This window comes from Patiria miniata, unplaced genomic scaffold (genome assembly GCF_015706575.1).
Source record: "Patiria miniata isolate m_02_andy unplaced genomic scaffold, ASM1570657v1 HiC_scaffold_16, whole genome shotgun sequence".
Classification (NCBI taxonomy): domain Eukaryota; kingdom Metazoa; phylum Echinodermata; class Asteroidea; order Valvatida; family Asterinidae; genus Patiria; species Patiria miniata.
This window is the reverse complement of record NW_024037054.1, coordinates 16,878,052-16,901,236: the sequence shown is the minus strand read 5'-3', so window position 1 is coordinate 16,901,236 and position 23,185 is coordinate 16,878,052. Positions and strand designations below refer to the sequence as shown.

At 44.7% G+C, this 23,185-nt stretch overlaps 1 protein-coding gene across 1 annotated transcript in view; it reads right to left on the bottom strand.

The window, feature by feature from the left end:
- The window catches only part of LOC119723141, a 65,126-nt gene that overhangs the window by 32,707 nt on the left and 9,234 nt on the right, over positions 1 to 23,185 (bottom strand). Inside the window, exons 6-19 of the mRNA XM_038193690.1 lie at positions 22,476 to 22,646; positions 16,443 to 21,680; positions 13,868 to 15,694; positions 12,172 to 13,083; positions 10,223 to 10,450; positions 9,622 to 9,906; positions 8,832 to 8,976; positions 7,861 to 7,946; positions 6,752 to 6,922; positions 4,681 to 5,036; positions 3,675 to 4,173; positions 2,963 to 3,250; positions 1,078 to 1,371; positions 83 to 156 (exon numbers count right to left, since the gene is read on the bottom strand). Of these exons, the coding sequence (XP_038049618.1) occupies positions 83 to 156; positions 1,078 to 1,371; positions 2,963 to 3,250; positions 3,675 to 4,173; positions 4,681 to 5,036; positions 6,752 to 6,922; positions 7,861 to 7,946; positions 8,832 to 8,976; positions 9,622 to 9,906; positions 10,223 to 10,450; positions 12,172 to 13,083; positions 13,868 to 15,694; positions 16,443 to 21,680; positions 22,476 to 22,646 (10,574 nt within the window). The remainder of the gene's footprint in view (positions 1 to 82; positions 157 to 1,077; positions 1,372 to 2,962; positions 3,251 to 3,674; positions 4,174 to 4,680; positions 5,037 to 6,751; positions 6,923 to 7,860; positions 7,947 to 8,831; positions 8,977 to 9,621; positions 9,907 to 10,222; positions 10,451 to 12,171; positions 13,084 to 13,867; positions 15,695 to 16,442; positions 21,681 to 22,475; positions 22,647 to 23,185) is intronic.

Here is a 23,185-nt window from a genome sequence, read left to right as displayed (position 1 = left end):
TGCTAAGCCAAAACAACTTGCCAGCCAAAATGTTCACTGATATGCATTGCTGGTTTTATCTGCAGCAAGCATATTTACTCACCTCATTACACGTATCACCAGCATATCCAAATGCACACTCGCACGTGAAACTGTTAACACCATCAACACAGGTTCCTGCGAAAAGAAAAGTAGGTACCAATAGACAAGGAAAGTCAGGCTCTATTGGACTGAACTCAGTCTGAGGGATTACTGAGAAGAGTAAGTAAAAGGAAAACAATGCAATTACTCTTCAAACTGCACGTGTAAGGTTGTGTGACACAAAGGGAAGGAGAAAGGTCTGAAAAGTTTATATACAACATTTGCTTTTCCCGTAATTTTCCAAAATGAATGGTTTTGGGTGTTAGTATTTTATAGCAAAAATTGTTTCACTGACTTTTTTGAAGTGTTGTGTTCGTAGATGCTGGAAAAACCAAGAAAATAATCATGTTCCTGTTCTCTGGTTTCCTAACCCCTTTAAGATGAAACAGAACTAAAGACGTCGGGGAATTGTAAGGTCAAGGAACCAGTCTAGCTGGATTGCACCTGTTCACGGAATGTAACCAATTGCAAACAAAATGTGGACTGAATATATTTCGTATATAAAATTGGGGGCGGTAGTTGAAACAAAAGTCAGGTTTTTCCAAAGCGTTGGAAATTGATACAAAAATACCACTTTTCTTGAAAAAGTCAGCACACAAGGTGCCATGATTTCACAGGATGCTTTAGACTGTCATTCACTAACAGTCCAGTAAGGTATTTCATAATAATTTGGTTTTGTTTTTTGATGATTGCAAATGTACATTTCCTTTAGAACCCCTCTCTTACTATAAAACAGTGTTTCAAATGTAAATTTGTTATAAAGCCAACAATAAAAACTACACAGGGAAGGCCGTGAAATTCACCTATGTACGTTAGTTCCTACCACGAACAGTGGCAACCAGTGTTAGAGTTTGCTCAGCCCCTTCGCAGCTCCCTACCCACTTTACAATTTCCAAAAACACTCCAGCCAATAAATAATTTTCTCGAGCATGTTACTGTCAGTCACTGTACCCGTACCTTGTCCTCCGCAAGGGTTCCCCACGCAGTCATCAACGTCGATTTCACACAACCCCCCTGTGAAACCATCCAGACAAATACAGACGGCGTTCCCGGTCCCTCCGCCCGCCGGCTCGTTGCAGACGGCGCCGTTCTGGCACGGGTTGTTCACGCAGCGCGACTGCATCTCGCACGTGGTGCCGGCCCAGTTGGTGGTGCATGCGCAGGTGTATCCGTTGACTGCGTCGGTGCAGGTGCCGCTGTTCAGACAGGGATTTGACAGGCATTCGTCGATTTCAAGCTGACAGTTGTTGCCTGGATTTACAGACACACACAAACACAGAACCAATTTTTTTTTAAAAGAAGATGACTTCAAACTTGACAGAATAACAAAACAGAATTTAGGGTAACATTGTATATGCTTACGATACATGTATATGCTTACGATATAAGCAAAGCTTCACCACTACCTGAAGCAAACCCATTCCATGATATGAAATTGAGTCTCCAGTCTAGTGTATACTTAAAGGGAAAATACAACATTTGCAAACATCAAAAAATAAAACTACCAAATCATTTTGAAATACCTTGCTGGACTGTTAGTGAATGACAGTGTAAAGCATCCTGTAAAATCATGGCACCTGGTATACTGTCATTTTCAAGAAAAGTGGTATTTTTGTATCAATTTCCAACGCTGATCGGCCGATCAGCGTTGGAAAAAACTGGCTTTTTTTCAAATACTGGCCCCAATTGACCATCGCACTTGTTTGCAATCGATTACAAACCTATGAACGGGTACGAACCAGCTAGACTGGTTCCCTGACTTTACAATTCCCCAATGTATGTAAACTGCTCTGTCTCTTCTTATATGGAGTCAAGGAACCAGACTACAGGAAAATGATTGTTTTTCTTGGTTTTTATAGCATTTTCGAACCCAAAACCTCAAAAAAGTCAGTGTAACTATATTTGCTATATATTTCCAAACCCCCAATTCCATCCATTTCTGAAAATTACAGCAAAAGCAAATGATGTATATTCCCTTTAACAATTGTTGGCTGCTGTGGTGTGGGCTATGTCATTTGTAGCCCCCTCAGGACACATAGTATTCTGAGGGGGGTTAAAAACTGACAAGACGTCAGTATCGTGCCAACAAGTCAAAAAGATTTTAACTTACTTTTCAAAACTAAATTAAATCACCGCACTGATCACTGTGTGCTTTACTGCCAGACAGGAGATTGAGCGGTTGCAGTTCTCTGTTGCAAAGCAGGCGGGCCCTACACATGTACCGCGCACTATATATTCAACACTTTGCATAAGGGGTAATTTTATTCAATATGTGTATGCCAAATACACGGTCATTTTTATACACTGGAAACTGGCTATTCCAGACCAATGAAATTAAATGACAATTAGGTTTACAGTCATCGAGGTGGATGCAGACGCGATTCATTATTCTGTGTCCCACTCGTGCTCATGGGATAACTAATAATGCAGTAGAGCGCCGCTATAATAAACATTGGGGGATCCACAGAAAATCTTCGTAATAGCGATCGTTCGGTATAGCGATTTTAAGCTGCCGGTGCTCCGGTACTCACTTTTCAATAAAAGGCGCCCTTCATAACTTTACCCTGCACACCGTGGTAGTTACTGAAAGATGACTTCGAACACATGCGGCCTATTGAATTATGTAATTACACAGTTTGGTGCTTACTACCTACAACGATGGGTGGCTTTCCCCTTCTATGCCTTGGGGAAATAATAGCCACTGTCGCTCTTCGGTTGACGGTTTTCAACAACAATGTTCAGTTGGTTTTGTACACAAAAATCGGGAGCCAAGGACGATGTTCAGTATAGCCGAATGTTCGGTATAGAGGTGTTCGGTATAGCGATGTTCCACTGTACTTACCTAGGTAGCCAGCAGCACACATGCACTGGTACCCATTGACCAGATCCACGCAGTTTCCTTCATTCTGACACGGTGCACTCTCGCACTCGTTCACCTCCTGCTCGCACTGCATGCTGATGAAGCCCGGCAGGCAGGTGCACGTGAACTGGCCGTTGCCGGTGTTGCGGCAGAAGCCACCGTTCTTGCAGGGGTTGGAGGAGCAGACGTCTAGGAAGATGTCGCAGGTCGGGCCGGCGTAGTTGGACGGGCAGGCACAGCGGTAGCCTGCTATCAGGTCCTGACACTGACCTGTGCAAAAAAATAAAAGAGGAGTCACAATTTTCAGATGAATATTTCCATCTTTTGTAACACACCCACAAAGTCACTGAAGTCTGTGGAGGCGGACCGTGTGTTGATCGTGAATTGACAGTTGTGCACGGCCTATTGTTGTACAATTTATGCTCCAGTGCACACCCTGGAGTATTGAAACATATGAGGTTTCGGCAAGAAATATTATACATACACTGTTGAAATTACTCTTGTGAATCAGTATTTGTGGCGTTTGGCTGTATATCAGAAGTTGGCTGGAAAATTTTGCCTTTTGCAAAAATCAAAATTTTTCGGCAAAAATAATCCCGGCACGAAGTGGTTAAACACATTCATCTGAATCTAGCAAGTTCACCTTTTCCTGCTAAGCGTAACTGTAATGCTAAGCAAAGCACTGAATAAATACCTCCATTCCTGCAGGGATTGCTAATGCATTCGTTGATCTGAATCTCGCAGTTGGTTCCCGCATAACCTGCTGGACAATTGCACTGGTAGCTCGCAACAAGGTCCACGCAAGCCCCGCCGTTCATGCACGGCTGGCTGACACACTCCTGAATATCCGTCTGGCAACGGTCGCCTTGGAAACCATCCGGGCACGCACAGACGTAACCATTGACCAAATCGGTGCACGTGCCAGATTGCAAGCATGGGTCGCTTGCGCACTCGTCTATGTTTTCAGCACACAGCGGGCCGGCAAATCCCGGTAAGCACCGGCACGTGAAGGCGTTTGCGACATCGTCGCAGGTGGCACCGTTTTGGCACGGGTCGGACGCGCATTCGTCCGTGTTGGTGTCGCACAGGGTCCCCTCAAAGCCTAAGTTGCATTCGCAGAAGAAACCTCCGGACAGATCTTGGCACACTGCCCCGTTCTGGCAGGGGTTGTTGGCACACTCATTGATATCATTCTAAAAAAAAAATGGAAATAATTGCAAAGTTTAAACATCACAAAAGAAGATTTTTCAAGTAATTGTTTTACCTTAGTATACATGTACTTTCTTTGTACAAAAGCTCTTGGAAGTATCAGATATGCAACACTCAGAACGTGTCATGAAGGTATTTTATGGGAATTAAGACCAAGGGCCATGTGGCGCAGAACGCGGCGGTGCCAGTGTAGTGTGAATTCAGGACACTCAACCCACTGACTCATTAGTAGTATTGCAACGTTCAACCAATAAAAGGGTATTAAGGGACCAGATTTCGAAGGAGTCCAAATTTCATGTGACACCAGGAAAGTGTATAAAACCAGCCAGCCGGCGCTGTATCAACCGTTTAAAACCACCCAAATGATGGGCTCTCAACCAATAGGAATGAGTGAACTGTCTTAGGTATTTATGAATATTGTTTTGCTACCGCAAAACCTCTGTTAACAGAGGATTCTTTGGTGCTAACACAAAAATAAGTGAACATCTCACCTGGCAGAACAATCCTTCAAATCCTTCTGCACATTCACACGTATATCTATTGACACCATCAACGCAGATGGCTCCATGTTGACACAGATTCCCAACGCAGTCATTGATGTTGATTTCGCAGTTGTCCCCGCTGAAACCAACCTGGCAAATGCAGTCATAGCCGCCAACCTGGTCCCGGCACGCAGCACCGTTTAAGCAAGGGTTACTGGCGCACTCGAAGAGCTCCGAGTCGCAGCGGGTACCGGTGTAGCCCGCGGCACACACACAGGTGTAGCCGTTACTGCCGTCGACGCAGGTCGCGCCATTTGCGCAGGGATCACTGACACATTCGTCAATGTTCACTTGACACTGTACCCCTGACATGGGTGACAAAAAAAAATAGTAATAATTGGGAATTGCTCCCACAACAAGTGTGATGCGATTAAGCTAAGGCGAGCCATCAGATAACAGACCGTTCGGGTACCGGGTCCGGTATGCTAATTTCTTTCACCCCAATCGGTACAAAGCCAGAAGCCACCCGGTCACTGAAGCGTGACGCCCCAATCGGTCCAAACTGGTTACTCAGGGTTTCACAATAGGCAACATAAATTGAAGTCTGGCCATTGTTGGAGGATTATTCGGCCCACTGGGATTACCAGCGGCAACTTCTATGAAGCTCATCACAGTCATTGTTGACTACTGGAGGATTAGCGCGTCGCAAGTTGGTTCCTTTGTGATGATCCAGAGCCGTGGTGCAGAAGCCTGGTGGAGTTAATCCAGGCCGATCGGTTCCATGCCAGGTCCCAATCCCTTCAACATACTGGGCGGGCTCAACCCCGAACGGTCCGGGGAGGGATTCTAATTTGAGGGCTCGCCTAAATGAGTCGTTTGTCGGCAATGATGATTTTAAGAAACAGACCAAAATAGGTCAGTAAGGATGGAAATTTCAATATTGTTTTTTTTTGTAAAACTGGAAGGCTACATACACATGTATGTCCTCTTTCATTTCAATTTTTTTTCTGAGAAAAACTATCAACAAAAGTAGTTAAATGTGACATTTTTGCTGAATAGTAAATATTCAATAACCTGAAATAAAGCATGTTTATTGTTGCTTAATAAACATGATAAACACTTCAATTTTGAATCATTGATTTCTCTGTTTTCTTCTTTCTGATCTGCCTGTGTTCTAAGTCCCATAACTTCTGAACGGAAGGTCGTATTCACATGGGGTTTTCAGCAAATATAAAATGAAAGATAGCTAAATAATGAAAGATAGCTATATTCAAAAATGTAAAAAAAAAAAAAAAAAAGGGCCAACAAACGACTCATTTAGCTTCATTGCATCACAAATCACAAAAGTCACAATATCAAATCCTAAGATTTTTTGTATCATTTACCATATGTTTACCAACAGACTCTAGGCATTTCTGTACGTGTCTGACAAAAAGTACAAAAGGTTGTATTATGACTAAAAAACTAAAAGTGTTGTCTAAGCACTTTATTTTTTGACAATCACTGGTATTTTAGTATTTGATCAAAACGATGACGTTAATATGAGCACACATTCACAACAGGACACTGACTTGAATCTGAATCCAAGGCTTTCCTCAAAGTCTTTCTTTCAAAATATTGACCAATAAGCATGGTGTGTTTGCTTAGGCCAAAAAAAAAAAAGTCTCCGGTTTCTGGTATGGAGCTTGCCCAAAAAGTGGTGCGGCGACGCGGCTTTTTTTTTTTTTTTTTTACCTGATTTTTTTGCTTCAAATGTCGGCTGATGACTGCAAATGGTGCCCGACTAAACTTAGTCCAGAGAGGCCACATAAAGCTTATTCTCGACCATAACCCAATCTAAAAACACGTTAAAATTGTGCAGCAGCAGGATTCCAGTCAAACCAGTGAGTTCGGCGGTTTTGAGACATCATCTTTCATTGAAAAAAAACCTTTTTCCTTTTGCCGACGTGCATGGCTACGGCGACGCGCGCGCATACCAGAAACCGGAGACTTTTTTTTTTTGGCCTTATGAATGTGAATCTGTAATAAAGGTTAAATAGCAAATGCAAATGGACACAAGAAAAAGTACATTTGTTCTTACCCTCAAATCCTGATGCACAAATGCACATAAACCTCTGCACGCCGTCGAAGCATGTACCCCCGTTTTGGCACGGGTTGGATATGCACTGGTCACCGTCCAATTCACAGTTTGTGCCAAACCATTCCGGCCGGCAGACGCATCGGTAAGCCCCGGCCAGGTTTTCACAAGTGCCTTGAGAAAACAGTCGAGACAATCAAATTTAGTATTATTATTATCCTTAATTATTTCTGGTATTGAAACCAAGGATTCCCCAAAAGTGCCCTAGGCACTGTAGCTCGCAAGCCTGAGGAAACCTTTAGACATGTTAGAGAGAAGACAATGAGAAGCAATTACAGTTTTAGAGGGGGGAGGAAAACCCCAAAAGAATATTCTGGGGAAACCCACGGAATCAGGTAACTGAAAACCCAATCCACATGTTAGCCCAGGCGGGAATCAAACCCGGGTCACAGCGGCGGAAGGCGAGGAAAGTACCAAGTATGCCAACCTGACTCCCCAAAGATATAAAGATAGCACTGCAGAAAAAATAGGCACCACTTTCTCGTCAACTCTCAGACTAAACTCATTTCAGGGATATGGACTCTGTGTTCATTTTAACAGGAACTGACAATTTCTTGTGCTGTCATTTCACTCCAAGTTTATTCTTTACAGCAGCCCGATGAAGATTTTCGTGGGAAATGGTGAACGTTGCTAGCATTTGATGGGAATATGGTAGGCCTACATTTGTATAAACTGTAGAAACACACATAGTTTTTGTCAATTATACAGAGATGCCAAGTTTACAGACTACAAAATGGTAATTATTCTTCCTGCAAAGAGTAATGCTAATGTAATACATAGGACAACAGTCAAGTTTAAGAGTAACCACAGTACTTGTCAGAGTAACCACAATGTTGGCATATAGGACAGCTGGAATTTTCAAGAGTAGTAACATGCCTCAAAATCCTAATAATTACTCCAAAAGAGTAATGGTTGGCATCTCTGAATTATATGTAAGGCCATATCAAAAATGGGCATCTACTGTCAGCTTTAGCTACTCCAACATTTTTAGCTGTAGTTGCCACAGATCTATGCAACAGTTGAACGTGGCCTAGGTCTAAATTGGATCATACCATCATTCAGGCAAGGGTTGCTGCCACACTGGTCAATGATGTCTGTTTCACAGTTTGTTCCGCTGAATTCAGCCGTGCATTCACATCTGCCGAAAATAATAAATAACATGGAGGGAATTATCAATGTCATGCGTGTGAAAAAAAATAACATACATCACATTTTACTTGTTGACCACTCAGTGTTTGAAATGCTAATAAGCATCTGTTGGCTGGGAGCAGTTGGTCCTGAAGTTCTTAATGCGTGTGTCCTAGCCTGCCTTTCCCATCTCGGGAGAATAGGGGGGATACTGAACTGGATAAAGACTACCAAATCCCTCTCAAATGTAAAGCTTGTAGTTCGGAAGGATTTACTGAGCTCGTATTTCGAAAATTGAAGGTTTCATTTCTTAAAGCTGTTTTCTGAATAATCTGAGTGAGTGGCTGTTCTCACAGATGCTGGGAGAAGTTTCCAGTCTCTTGTAATTCTCATGAATATTTACGACGATCTCTATATTTGTGGTATTGCCAAGTGAATGATGTAAATTGACCTGTTCTACTTCTGGTTTCGCTTACGATGTGTAAAACACAATCACAGCATATTGTGGCTTGTACTGATTTATACATGATACATGTATATGTAAAAAAATGTTATCTGTCTTTACAGGGTAGAACTCATTCGATGTCACAATAAATGCCTTCAAATCAAAGTTCTGCTGTATGAGCTCCGTGCGCTACCAAAAGAGGGCGCCCTTTCACCTAACAACGACGTTCCATAGGCGGGACATTTTGCTGGTTGACGCGCACCGTTCCTTGTGTGTGACGCACGTACACCAGGGGATTTGTACTATGTACACGCACTGGCCGCACTTCGCGGCAAATGAATTGCAGTCAGGCAAGATGGCGTCGGTCGGTCACCCCCAACTGTACTTCCTTTGCCGGTGAGGGGGTACTTGTGAACAGAGCGGATTGAGGAATGAAGTTGAGTCCCTCACCTGTAATCTTTGACTAGGTCAACACATGTGGCTCCATTCATACAAGGATCGGGCACGCACTGGTCACCGTCTATCTCACAGTGAATACCGCCAAACCCATCCGGGCAGTCACACCGGTAGGCATTCAAAAGGTCAACACATGTACCTGGGTTGCATAATAGAAACAAAATTTAGAGTGAAGTTTATTGATGTTACTTCTCCTTTTTGGGGACTGTGTAATGTTTCATCGTATTTCAAATCAGCCAACACTGAGGGACTAGTATTTTAATTCTTTTTTCTTCCACAAAATAAACCAAGTTGTGCTTTTTTTATACCTCATACAAATTTAGCTTCGTTACAAACAGAATTAGGAAGTTGAAAAATCTTTGTTTTCCTTCCATAAAATGCTTTTAATAATTACACAGAGCACAATTGGTCAATTGTCAAGATTTTAGTACGGTATCACAAACAGCCGGAATTGCGATCACCACTGTTGTAAAGTTTGGAGTCTACAAACCTAGGGGAAAGTGCATACAACTGACCAGTTTGGCAGTACTATGCGCACTGCATGTATGCTCGAGTTAGGTACTTTAAGTTCCCTGAAAGGTTGGGAAATCAACCAATGAGAAAGGTGCATTTGGTTCATAAATATGTATAAAGGCCGGTTCTAATGTGAACTCCAAACGAATATGACATCACAAAACATTCTTTGTTGAAATATGTTTTGCAAATTTGCCGAGCGAAAACTTGCCGTGATGTCACAAATTACATAATAAAAGTGAGTCTTACAACAATGTGATCCAAGTCTTACCTCCATTCTGACAAGGGCTGCTTGCGCAATCGTCGACATTAGTCTGACACTGGTCCCCTGCAAACCCCACCAGACAGTCGCACCGGTAACCGGCCAGTAGGTCTGTGCACGTCCCCTGGTTCAAGCACGGCGTGGAGTCGCATTCGTTGATCTCCACGTTGCACAGGGCACCGGTGAAGCCTGCTGGGCAGACGCAGGTGTAGGTGTTGATTCCGTCCAGGCAGGTGGCGCCGTTGGTGCAGACCACGCCCACGCAGTCGTCGATGTTGACTTCGCACTGTAGCCCTGATAAAATGTATTAACAAAAAATAATTACTTCAACAATTTTTCTAATTTTTTCTTACTGTTAAGTGGGTACTTGTGCGTGGAGCCCATTACAAAATTCAGATCTGAAGCATCCACTTCTTTCCGAAACGTTTGTGCTAATCATCTGCTTTCCAAAAAATCATTCACCATTGAATAACAGATCTTTCTGACAAGAATCATCTAGGCGTTATACATTTCAAAGTAACTCGTAGGTATCATTATTGTTTTCATCTTCAATCTGTTTTCAGAGGTTGTATACCTAGAATCGCATCAAGTTTATATGTAATACTCTCACCTGTAAATCCTGGCTGACAGGTGCAACGATATCCATCCAGCAAATCAGAACAGAAAGCCTCATTCATGCACGGGGTGCTGGCGCATTCGTCTATCTCTGCCTCGCAGTTGGTCCCATTGTAGCCAGTCACACAAGTGCACTCATATCTGTTGACGCCGTCCTGACACGTGGCTCCGTTCTGGCAGGGATTGGACGCACACTCGTCTATGTTTGTCTCACAGTTGTCTCCTAGTGAAAGAACACACTCAAAACCGTGAACAGCATATTCTATGCAGCCTTTTGTAACCGTTGTAGTAGAGGTGCCAATGATCGATCACAAGTTCTCACAAGTCCATCAAAAGTTATCCAATACCACTTTAAGAATGCATGATACTCAACTCTTTTGTGTATTTTTAGAAATTAGGGTGCAGGCATGATGTAAACCAGAAATAATGATGGTTCAGTGAGATACACAAAATATATGACAAGAAAGGGTGCAAAATCTATAATAACAGAAAAAGAAACAAGTGCAAGTGCACAATAAGCTCTTGCTGTGTTGCAAGAAGTCTTGCATGAAAGTCTTGCCTGAAATCGATCAAAGTGATCCCTGCCAGAGCTGAAAAATGTGACACTGAAAAATGCGCGACGCCGATGGCACATGAAACACCATACTTTTAGTTAATTTTGGGGGACAGACAGACAAACAGACAGACAGACCGACTGCACCAAGTGACATGTAGATCCTCCTGCCAGAGCTTAAAAAGTGTGAATCAAATCATGTAATACAAAAAAAGAGAAGATTTTTCAGAAGGCAACAAAATCGTATCACGTTTGCGCTGCTATAAATATGAGCTTAAGTTGATCAAACATGAGTGGCTTTTAACACATTGACCTCACCAAAGCATGATTGTTTCTTTGCCTTCCACCAAGTAATTTGATCAGTGCTGTATACATATAGTGCTGTCCAAGGGCTTGTACAGGAAAACAAATTCACAAGCTAACTCTGGTTGGACTTGAACCTTCGACCTCCTGCTTTATAGTGCAGATGTCTTAACCACTCAACCAACAAGTTTGCCTGGGTCCTCTATACGTGTAAGGCTTAAATATAACTAGATGCAATTACTGCAATCAACTTTGTGTCGTGCCATGAGATTGTGCATTCAGTAGAATGCTTACGTGTTAAGGATGTTTCATACTTGCACGAAAGTAAACGCGAATGCAAATTTGAGATGTCATGGCAATTTTTCACGCAGGGAATTCGCAGAAGTTGAACACATTTCAACTTTGGCGAATTTTGCTGCAAAAGTTTAGTGACTTCAAATTCACTTGGCATTTCCATTCTGCCATTCAAGTGAAGTATGACACGGCTGTTTCTCAGGCAGAAATGTTACTCAATAGTTCAAGCTAAAGGTCAAAGCAATACCAAGAAATGTTGTCATTAAATTGCATCATGTTCAAAAATGTAGATTTATTGTTCATCATCAAGTTATGAATTGGCTAAATTTTGAGGAACAGTTGAAATCAAGTTAATGGCAATTGAGTTAATCACAAGTCAATATAAACAAGTAAAATTACATATTACAAGCTACATGTACTAACAGTGACAAAGAAATGCCTTTGGCAAAGTTGAAATATCTTGACTTGAAACTGGGTGATGACTTGTGATTGACTCAGCAACATAAAGTGAATGTGCACAATGTGCAATGGTGAAATTTAAAGGAAAAAATTGGTGCACGTAAAAGACGGAGATAAGTGGTGTTCACTCAAAAGTCAAAATAAAGAAACACACCAGAAAGTTATTAGTAAAAGATATTTTATTGTTTCTGCAATGGAATGATTAAGTATTAATGACTGTGCAAAAATTCAAAAGTGCCACATGTTAGAGGCTGAAAAGAAAACAAATCTTAAAATATGGTGCAAATTTTTTCCTCCACCAAATGAGTATTTCAAAGCACTGCACACGATGTCACCTGCATAGCCGGCCACACAGTCACATCTGTAGCTGTTAACCAGATCCACACATGTTGCTCCATTAAGACACGGGCTGCTGCTGCATTCTGGGATGTCCACTTCGCAGTGCGTCCCCGAAAACCCAGAGACGCACTGGCAGATGTAGCCATTGAAGATGTCCTGGCACGTCGCGCCATTCTCGCAAGGGTCACTCTCACATTCGTTGACTGGGATCTCGCAACGTTCGCCAGTGAAACCCGTCACGCAGCTACAGAAGAAGGCGTTGAGCTGGTCGACGCAACGCCCGCTGTTCAAACATGGGTTACTGTCACATTCATTTGTATCGGTCTCACAGAGTGGGCCCTCGTAGCCTGGGACACAGTCACACACGAAGCGGTCCACCAAGTCCAGACAAGTGGCAGAATTCTGACAAGGGTAGCTCGCGCACTCATCGATATCAGTCTCGCAATTATCACCTTTGTAACCCCGTAGACACAGACAAGCGTACATGCCGACCCCATCTTGGCACGTTCCATTATTCAAGCAAGGGTTCGAAGCACATTCATCGATGTCATTCTCACAGCGGTCGCCATCATAGCCGTCAGGACAAATGCACATAAAGCCGTTGATTTCTTCAAGGCACGTTGCGTTATTCTGACACGGGTTGCTGATGCATTCCTGTACCTCAGTCTCGCAGTTTATGCCAGTGTATCCAGGGACGCACGCACACGTGTATGTGGCGACACCATCCATGCAAACGGCGGAATTCTGACAGGGGTCGCTCACGCATTCGTCAGTCTCATTCTGGCAATTGTTGCCATAGAAACCGAGAGGACAGACACAACGGTATTCGTCGATCAGATCTTGGCAGGTCGCTCCATTCATGCATGGTGAACTACTGCATTCATTGATGTCTGTTTCACAGAAGATGCCTTTGACATGAAGGGGGAAAAATGTAGATTACGTACCAACCTAAGATTATCAAGTTCAGATTATGCTATACCCGTATTGGTGAATCTACATATTTTTTTTTCAATAATACAACACAAAATAAAAACTTGTGCAAATAAACTGCTTTATGGAAGCAACTTAAGCATATTTTGAGAAAATTTTACATCAATAAATATTTTCCATAAATAAAATAATCAGCTTACATTGAAAAATAAAATACATCAGCCATAGCCATGATAGCAAAGGTATTTACAGCAATGATGTGATAATGATGCTATTGATAACAATGAAAATGGTGATATGAAAGGTATCAAAAGAGGTGAGAGAGGTAATTTTGGTAATGGTGATTTGATGGTGGTGATTTTGGTAATGGGGGGTGATGGCGGTGATTTTGGTAATGGGGGGTGATGGCGGTGATTTTGGTAATGTTGAGTAATGGTGATACTGGGCAATGGTGGTTATGACAACAGTTTGATAAATATAACACTGACGACCGGTACCAATGGAATTAAACAGCATAATAAATGAAAGATAAACAGAATGAGCAAAATTGTTTTATGTGACAAAAGGGCAGAACAAATGAGCTGCAGAGGCCACTGAGAAAGATGGAGACACCAGAGAGAATTGAAAAAAAAAAGGAAGAAGTTTCTGTCTGTGAAGAATCAATTTTAAGTCAAAAGGAGATACTAGACAGCAGAAGGCAGTTTGAAAAAGTTAAATCTGATGGACCATGAAACACCAAGTAAGACTCATTGAGTTGATCACCTGTGAAGCCTGGCGTACAATCGCATCTGAAACCATTCACAATGTCCATACAAGTTGCTTGGTTCATGCACGGATCGCTGGCACATTCCTGAATGTCGGTCTCGCAGTGGGTACCGTTGAACCCTGGTGGGCAGAGGCAGTTGTAGCCATCTAGCAAGTCCAGGCAAGTCGCGTTGTTCTCGCAGGGGGAGCTCTGGCATTCGTCGACATCGGTCTCGCAATGGTCCCCGATGAAGCCGCTTATGCAACTGCAGTTGAAGGCGTTAATGTGGTCGGTGCACTGTCCGCCGTTTAGGCATGGGTTGCTTGCGCACTCATTTATGTTCGTTTCGCAGCGCGAGCCGTTGAAGCCTGCGACGCACTCACATATGAAGTGATTCTGGGAGTCGATGCACCTTGCCAAATTCTGACAAGGGTTGCTCGCACATTCATCGATGTCGACTTCACAGTTTGGGCCTTGGAAGCCAGGAACGCAGAGGCATACGTACGAGTTGACGCCATCTTGACACGTTCCATTATTCACACAGGGGTTGGATGCACACTCGTCAATGTTGATTTCACAGTGAGTTCCGGTAAAGCTGTCGGGACATATGCACGTATAGCCATTGATTTCTTCATTACAAGTCGCCCGGTGTTGGCAGGGATTGCTAGCGCATTCTTGAATTTCGATCTCGCAGTTCAGCCCGGTGAACCCAGGCAGACATGTGCAATTATACCCTGCGATTCTATCATTGCAGGCGGCTCCGTTTGCACACGGATCACTTGAACATTCATTTATTTCGACTGAACAGTTTATGCTGTTGAAACCGGCAGTGCAATCGCATCGGTAAGAATTGATCAAATCTATGCAGGGCGCTCCGTTCTGACAAGGATTACTATCGCACTCATTGATATCAACCTCACATTGCTTACCTTCAAACCCTGCTAGACAGACACATTCAAAGGCATTGATCTGATCCACGCATTCCGCGGCACCACCCTGGCAGGGGTTGCTTGCGCATTCGTCAATGTCCACTTCACAGTGCGTCCCCGAAAACCCAGGGACGCACTGGCAGATGTAGCCATTGAAGATGTCCTGGCATGTTGCGCCATTCTCGCAAGGATTGCTCTCACATTCGTCGCTGGGGATCTCGCAACGTTCGCCAGTGAAACCCGTCACGCAGCTACAAATGAAGGCATTGAGCTGGTCGACGCAACGCCCGCTGTTCAAACATGGGTTACTGTCACATTCATTTGTATCGGTCTCGCAAAGTGGGCCCTCGTAGCCTGGGACACAGTCACACTCAAAGCGGTCCACCAAATCCAGACAAGTGGCGGAATTCTGACAAGGGTTGCTCGCGCACTCGTCGACATCAGTCTCGCAATTATCACCTGTGTAACCCGGTAGACACAGACAAGCGTACATGCCGACCCCATCTTGGCACGTTCCATTATTCAAGCAAGGGTTCGAAGTACACTCATCGATGTCATTCTCACAGCGGTCGCCATCATAGCCGTCAGGACAAATGCACATAAAGCCGTTGATTTCTTCAAGGCATGTCGCGTTATTCTGACACGGGTTGCTGATGCATTCCTGTACCTCAGTCTCGCAGTTTATGCCAGTGTATCCAGGGACGCACGCACACGTGTATGTGGCGACACCATCCATGCAAACGGCGGAATTCTGACAGGGGTCGCTCATGCATTCGTCAGTCTCATTCTGGCAATTGTTGCCATAGAAACCGAGAGGACAGACACACCGGTATTCGTCGATCAGATCTTGGCAGGTCGCTCCATTCATGCATGGTGAGCTACTGCATTCATTGATGTCTGTTTCACAGAAGATGCCTTTGACATGAAGGGGGAAAAATGTAGATTGCGTACCAACTTTAGGTTACCAAGTTTAGATTATGTTATACACGTATTGGTGAATCTACATATTTTTCTTCAATAATACAACACAAAATAAAAACTTGTGCAGATAAACTGCTTTATGGAAGCAACTTAAGCTTCTCTTTGAGCATTAAGAAATTTTTACATGAATAAATATTTTCCACAAACAAAATAATCAGCTTACATTGAAAAATAAAATACATCAGCCATAGCAAAGGTATTTACAGCAATGATGTGATAATGATGTTATTGATAACAATGAAAATGGTGATATGAAAGGTATCAAAAGAGGTGAGAGAGGTAAATTGGGTAATGGTGATTTGATGGTGGTGATTTTGGTAATGGGGGTGATGGCGGTGATTTTAGTAATGTTGAGTAATGGTGATGCTGGGCAATGGTGGTTATGACAACAGTTTGATAAATATAACACTGACGACCGGTACCAATGGAATTAAACAACATAATAAATGAAAGATAAACAGAATGAGCAAAATCATTTTATGTGACAAAAGGGCAGAACAAATGAGCTGCAGAGGCCACTGAGAAAGATGGAGACACCAGAGAGAATTGAAAAAAAAGGAAGAAGTTTCCATCTGTGAAGAATCAGTTTACGTCAAAGGAGATACTAGACAGCAGAAGGCAGTTTGAAAAAGTTAAATCTGATGGACCATGAAGCATGATTAAGACTCATTGAGTTGGTCACCTGTAAAGCCTGGTGAACAATCGCATCTGAAACCATTCACCATGTCCACACAAGTTGCTTGGTTCATGCACGGATCGCTGGCACATTCCTGAATGTCGGTCTCACAGTGGGTACCGTTGAACCCTGGTGGGCAGAGGCAGTTGTAGCCATCTAGCAAGTCCAGGCAAGTCGCGTTGTTCTCGCAGGGGGAGCTTTGGCATTCGTCGACATCGGTCTCGCAACGGTCCCCGATGAAGCCGCTTATGCAACTGCAGTTGAAGGCGTTAATGTGATCGGTGCACTGTCCGCCGTTTAGGCACGGGTTGCTTGCGCACTCATTGATGTTCATTTCGCAGCGCACGCCATTGAAGCCAGCAATGCACTCGCATGTGAAAATATTCTGGGAGTCGACGCACCTTGCCAAATTCTGACAAGGGTTGCTCGCACATTCATCGATGTCGACTTCACAGTTTGGGCCCTGGAAGCCAGGAACGCAGAGGCATACGTACGAGTCGACGCCATCTTGGCACGTTCCATTATTCACACAGGGGTTGGATGCACACTCGTCAATGTTGATTTCGCAGTGAGTTCCGGTAAAGCCATTGGGACATATGCACGTATAGCCGTTGATTTCTTCATTACAAGTGGCCCCGTGTTGGCAGGGATCGCTAGCGCATTCTTGAATTTCGATCTCGCAGTTCAGCCCGGTAAACCCAGGCAGACAGGTGCAATTATACCCTGCGATTCTATCATTGCAGGCTGCTCCGTTTGCACACGGATCACTTGAACATTCATTTATTTCGACTGAACAGTTTATACCGTTAAAACCGGCAGTACAATCGCATCGGTAAGAATTGATCAAATCTATGCAGGGCGCTCCGTTCTGACAAGGATTACTATCGCACTCATTGATATCAACCTCACATTGCTTACCTTCAAACCCTGCCCGACAGACGCACGCAAATGCGTTGATCTGATCCACGCATTCCGCGGCACCGCCCTGGCAGGGATTGCTTGCGCATTCGTCAATGTCCACCTCGCAACGTTCACCCTGGTAACCGGGGAGACACTGACACTGAAACTGGCCGACCAGATCAGAGCACGTGCCACCGTTCTCGCAAGGGTTGCTACTGCATTCGTCTATATCTGTCTCGCAGTGGGTACCCATAAACCCTTGCCTGCACACACACTGGTAGCTGTTGATCCCGTCCATGCAGATCGCGCCATTCTGGCAAGGGGAGCTTCCACACTCCTGGACGTTGGTCTCACATTGATTGCCGACGAACCCAGCCACACAGACACAGTTGAATCTCGCCACTAGGTTCTCACACCTAGCGCCATTCTGGCAAGGGCTGCTGGAGCACTCATTAATCTCCATGCTGCAGGTGGTACCGACAAAACCCTCCGCACACTCACATCGATACCCAGCTAACTGGTCCACACACTGGGCACCATTCAAGCACGGATTACTCAGACACTCATCAATTTCTTGATCACAGAGACCTCCTTCATAACCATCGGCGCAATTGCATTGGTAGTGATTCACGGCATCCACACAAGTTGCGTTGTTACGACAAGGGTTGCTCAGGCACTCGTCAATCTCCTGTTCGCAGTCTGTTCCCTGGAAACCCAAACGACAATCGCAACGGTAACTGTTAACAAGATTCCTGCAGATGGCGCCGTTCCGACAGGGAGAGCTCCCACACTCATCTATGTCAATTTGACAATAAGTGCCATTGAAGCCGTCAGGACACATGCAGACGAAACCGTTGATCTGGTTGTGGCACTGCGCGCCATTGCTGCACGGACTGCTTTCGCACTCGTCAATATCCATTTCACAATGCAGTCCCTCGTAGCCCGGCGGACACACGCAGGAGTAACTGCTGACCTGATCAAGACAGGTAGCGCCATTTTGGCAAGGGTCGCTATCGCATTCATGGATGTCCTCCCCGCACTCCGATCCCTGGTAACCCTCAGGACAAATGCAAGTGTAACCATTGACAACATCCTGACACGTGGCGCCATTGGTGCACGGTGAGCTAGCACATTCATCAATATTAACCTCGCAGTGGGTACCTTCAAACCCAGGCCGGCACTCGCAGACGTAGCCGCTGACTTGGTCTACACAAAGGGCGCCATTTTGGCACGGGTTGCTGGCACACTCCAAGACATCTTGCTCACAGGTGATTCCCTGGTACCCGGCCACACACAGGCATTCGTATCCATTGACAAGATCTCTGCAAGTGCCATTATTAACACAAGGGTCACTCTCGCATTCGTCAATGTTGATTTCACAAGCTGATCCTGTGAATCCGGACAGACACGTGCAGGTGAAGCTGTTGATACCATCAGCACACTGAGCGCCATTTAAGCATGGCTGCACTTCACACTCATCGGAATCTGTTTGACACCGGATCCCTTCAAACCCAGGAGCACACAAACAGGTGTAATTGTTAGGACCATCCATGCACGTCGCTCCGTTAAAGCAAGGTCCACTTGCACATTCATCAATATCAATCTCACAGTGGCTACCCTGGTACCCGGCAGGGCACAGACACTGGTGCCCGTTGACCACGTCGCGGCAGCGAGCTCCATTCTGGCAGGGTCCGCTGGCACACTCATCGATATCAATCATGCAGTTGGTTCCACCAAATCCCTCAGTGCATATACAGGAGTAGGCATTGGCACGATCTACGCACTCTGCGCCATTTCGGCAGGGGTTACTGAGACACTCCTGGATATTGGTCTCGCAGCGATCGCCGTTGAACCCCGGATCACAGACACAAAGAAAACTGTTGGGCCTGTCTCGGCATTCTGCACCATTCTCACAAGGGTTACTAGAGCACTCATTGATCTCCACTTCACAATTCTCTCCGACGTAGCCCGGCTGACAGGTGCAATTGTACATGTTGACAAGATCCAAGCATACAGCCTGATTACGGCATGGATTACTGGCACATTCGTTGATGTTAACTTCACAGTTTGTCCCTGCGTAGCCAGCCAAGCAATCACAAAAATACCTGCCAATTGATTGCGTACATGGTGCACCATTCTGACAAGGGTCACTAGCGCATTCGTCTATATCATTCTCGCAGAGAGTCCCCTCCCATCCCATAATGCACTGACACTCAAACCGATCAATCAGATCTAAGCATGGGGCGTTGTTCAGACAAGGATCGCTCATACATTCGTCTACGTCTTCCTCGCAACGAGTTCCGATAAACCCAGGAGGGCACGAACACCGGTAACCATTCACCTCATCAATGCACTGGCCGTTCACGCACGGACTACTTGCACACTCTGTGATATCCACCTGACAATTGGCGCCGGAATACCCAGGAGCACACAGACACTCATACCGGTCAAAGAAATCCATGCATGTGGCTCCGTTCTGACAGGGATCACTCCTGCACTCGTCAACCTCCTCCTGGCATTGCGTGCCCTGATACCCAGACACACATGCACACATGAAACCCAAGAATATGTCCTGGCAGGTGCCTGAGTTTAAACAGGGTGAGCTCTCACACTCATCAATTTCCCTTTCGCAGTGTGTCCCCTCATAGCCAGCAGCACAGGTGCAGGAATAGGCATCCACAAGGTCGTTGCAGCTTGCACCATTCAGGCAGGGGTTGCTATTGCACTCCTGCGTCTCCCCTTCACAGGACAGACCGACGAAGCCCGACGCACACAGACACCGGTAACCGTTAACCCCATCAGAGCAGGTTGCGCCATTTTGGCACGGTCTGCTGATGCATTCATCGATGTTGATCCCGCAGTCCGGGCCCGTAAAACCAAGAATGCAGTTGCAGGTGTAGCCGTTAACCACATTCTGGCAAGCTGCACCGTTCTGGCATGGATTGCTTGCACACTCATCGATATCTACTTCACACTGCTCACCTTCAAATCCAGCCAGGCAGGTACAGGAAAAGCCGTTCACCGCATCGACACAGGTGCCATTCAAGCAAGGATCACTCACGCACTCGTCGATATTCTCCTCGCACTTTGCCCCTTTGTACCCCGGCTGACACTCACAGGAAAAGAACCCAACACCTTGAGTGCACACTCCACCAAAAAGGCACGGCTGGCTTGCGCACTCATTGAAATCTTCCTCGCAGTTGACACCGACGTATCCGCGAGGGCACACGCAGCTGTAAGCATTGACCAGTTCAAGGCAAGTGGCTCCATTCTGGCACGGGAAACTGGCGCATTCTACGATTTCGCTCTCACAATTCATACCCGCGTATCCACCACTACATATGCATGAGTACCGACCAATTCCCTCAATACACACGCCGCTGTTCTGACAGGGATCACTGGCGCATTCATCAACATTGATTTCACAAAGCGAGCCTATGTATCCACTGACACACTGGCAGCGGAAAGAGTTAATCATGTCTTCACATGTGGCGCCATTCATACACGGATCGCTTTCACACTCGTCTACTTGAATCTCGCAGTTAGACCCACTGTAGCCAAGGACACACATGCAGATGTACGACGCCACTTCATCGATGCAGGTCGCGCCATTTTGGCACGGGTCACTGTTGCATTCTGGGATGTCCTGCTCACATAGCGTACCCCTATATCCCATAGTGCACTCACATTCAAACATGTTCCCGCCATCGCGGCACGTAGCACCATTCTGACACGGCTGGCTCGCACACTCGTCCACATCAATCTCACAGTGCGTTCCAGCGAACCCCGGATTACAGGAACAAGTGTATCCATTCGTCCCCTCGTTGCAGACTCCATTATTCCCGCACGGTGAACTGTCGCACTCTCCGACGTCAATTTCGCAGAGGGTCCCAGTGAAACCAGGCAAACACGTGCACTCAAACCCTGCGATGAGATCGCTACACGTTGCCCCATTCATGCACGGGTTCCCAGCACACTCATTTATATCAATCTCACAGCTAACTCCTGCGTACCCTGGTTGACAATCGCACCGGAACCGATTGAGAAGATCGACGCACACTCCATTTACCCCACAGGGGTTACTGCCGCATTCGTTGATCTCGGTCTCGCACATCGTACCGATATACCCAGGAATACAAAAGCACATAAAAAAGGCCACATTGTTTTGGCAGAGCCCATTAACACAGGGATTGCTGGCGCATTCATTGATGTCGACGTCGCACGCAGCTCCAGTGAAGCCAGCCGGGCAGACACAGCGATACTCATTGACCAGGTTCTCGCAGGTTGCGCTCTCGTGGCACGGGTTGCTGCTGCACTCGTCAAGATCTTGCTCACAGTTTGTACCTGAGATGAGAAAAAAATCAAATGCTTAAAGTAATGCTAAACAAGATTTATGCTTTGCATGGTGGACATGATCAATAAAAGGGAGGTTTGCGGTAACACCATGTAAATGATATCTCTTTGTGCGTTACATGTAGTTGGTTTAACTCTTTGGGTTTAACTCTTGGTTAAACCAATTGGTTCTATTCAGAACCACACAACTCACAAAGAAATATTATTCACACGGTGTTACAGCAAACCTCACATTCACTGAATAAACATGATTAATACTCATGCTACTTTTCATAAATGTTTCTTACATACTAATAGCACGACAGGATAACAATACAGAATTTACAAACTTAAGTTCTTTTTAATTGTTTACTGAGCACAAACTTTGAAAAGTTTGGAACACACAACACAAATTGACAAAGTTATCTCCAAATAAGGAATACACAGAGCACTGAATGAGGCAACAAAATTGAAAACAAATGAAAAATTGGCAGACTGGCAATATGAGGCTGGACAGCTCAATTTCAAGTTAAATACCTACTGCCCTTTTTTTCAAAAGTAAACCCAGCCAGTTTAAAATTACTTAATAATCAAAACTGTTGGCATTCACATTGAATTGAAAAGGCAGTCTTATGAAGCCAAACTTCTTGTGTGTGTGAAAGTCATCACTGAGAACATGTGAATACAAGAAACAAATCAAGCTCAGAACTTTGGCAAAACTGGTATGAGATGGTATCATAACTTCTCTTCCTACAAAAAAACACTTGACCACAATTTCGGAAGGATAAGGCTTCTGCAAACTCCTACCATTGTAACCAAGCACACATTCACATGCATAGGACATGATGCCATCTACACAGGTAGCTCCATTCAGGCAAGGAGAAGATGCACACTGGTCCCCGTCATCTTCACAGCTAGTCCCAAACCAACCCTGCGTGCAGTTACAACGGTAGCTGCCCAATTCATTGATGCAAGTCCCTGAAATACAAACAACAAAATATCAAATTTCTTTCTTTCTATTTTTTTAACTTCTGGAGATTCTCGTCATTAGCAGTGGAATTTCCCAAGATATATTTTCTAACTGTTATTGTTTTTAATCAAATCCCACTTTTTGCCTAAAGGTAGAGCACATCATTTGTCATTTCTGCATTTTTGTTTGTTTGAAACAACAAAAGTGCTCAAGATCTAAAGAAGGGTGCTTAACAACTAACCCGATGAACTTTTAGCTCAGTGAATGCTGTATATTTCACGAAAAAAAAAATATTCTAGGGTCTCCATTTGAATTCAAAAGTTGCCGAGTCATGTTTTAAATTACGCCTGAAATCAGCATCCGGGACACGTTCTCATACATGTTCAACAATAATTTTGTAATTTTGTTTGGATAGCTGCAAATGAAGGACTGCACCTTTAAGTAGATTTCAGTTTGCTTTCTGATTCGTGTCTCTCTATTTAAAAGGGAGGTAAATTCTGAGACCATTCGGTTGACAACTAACACATGCTTGCAATGGGCAACTTCC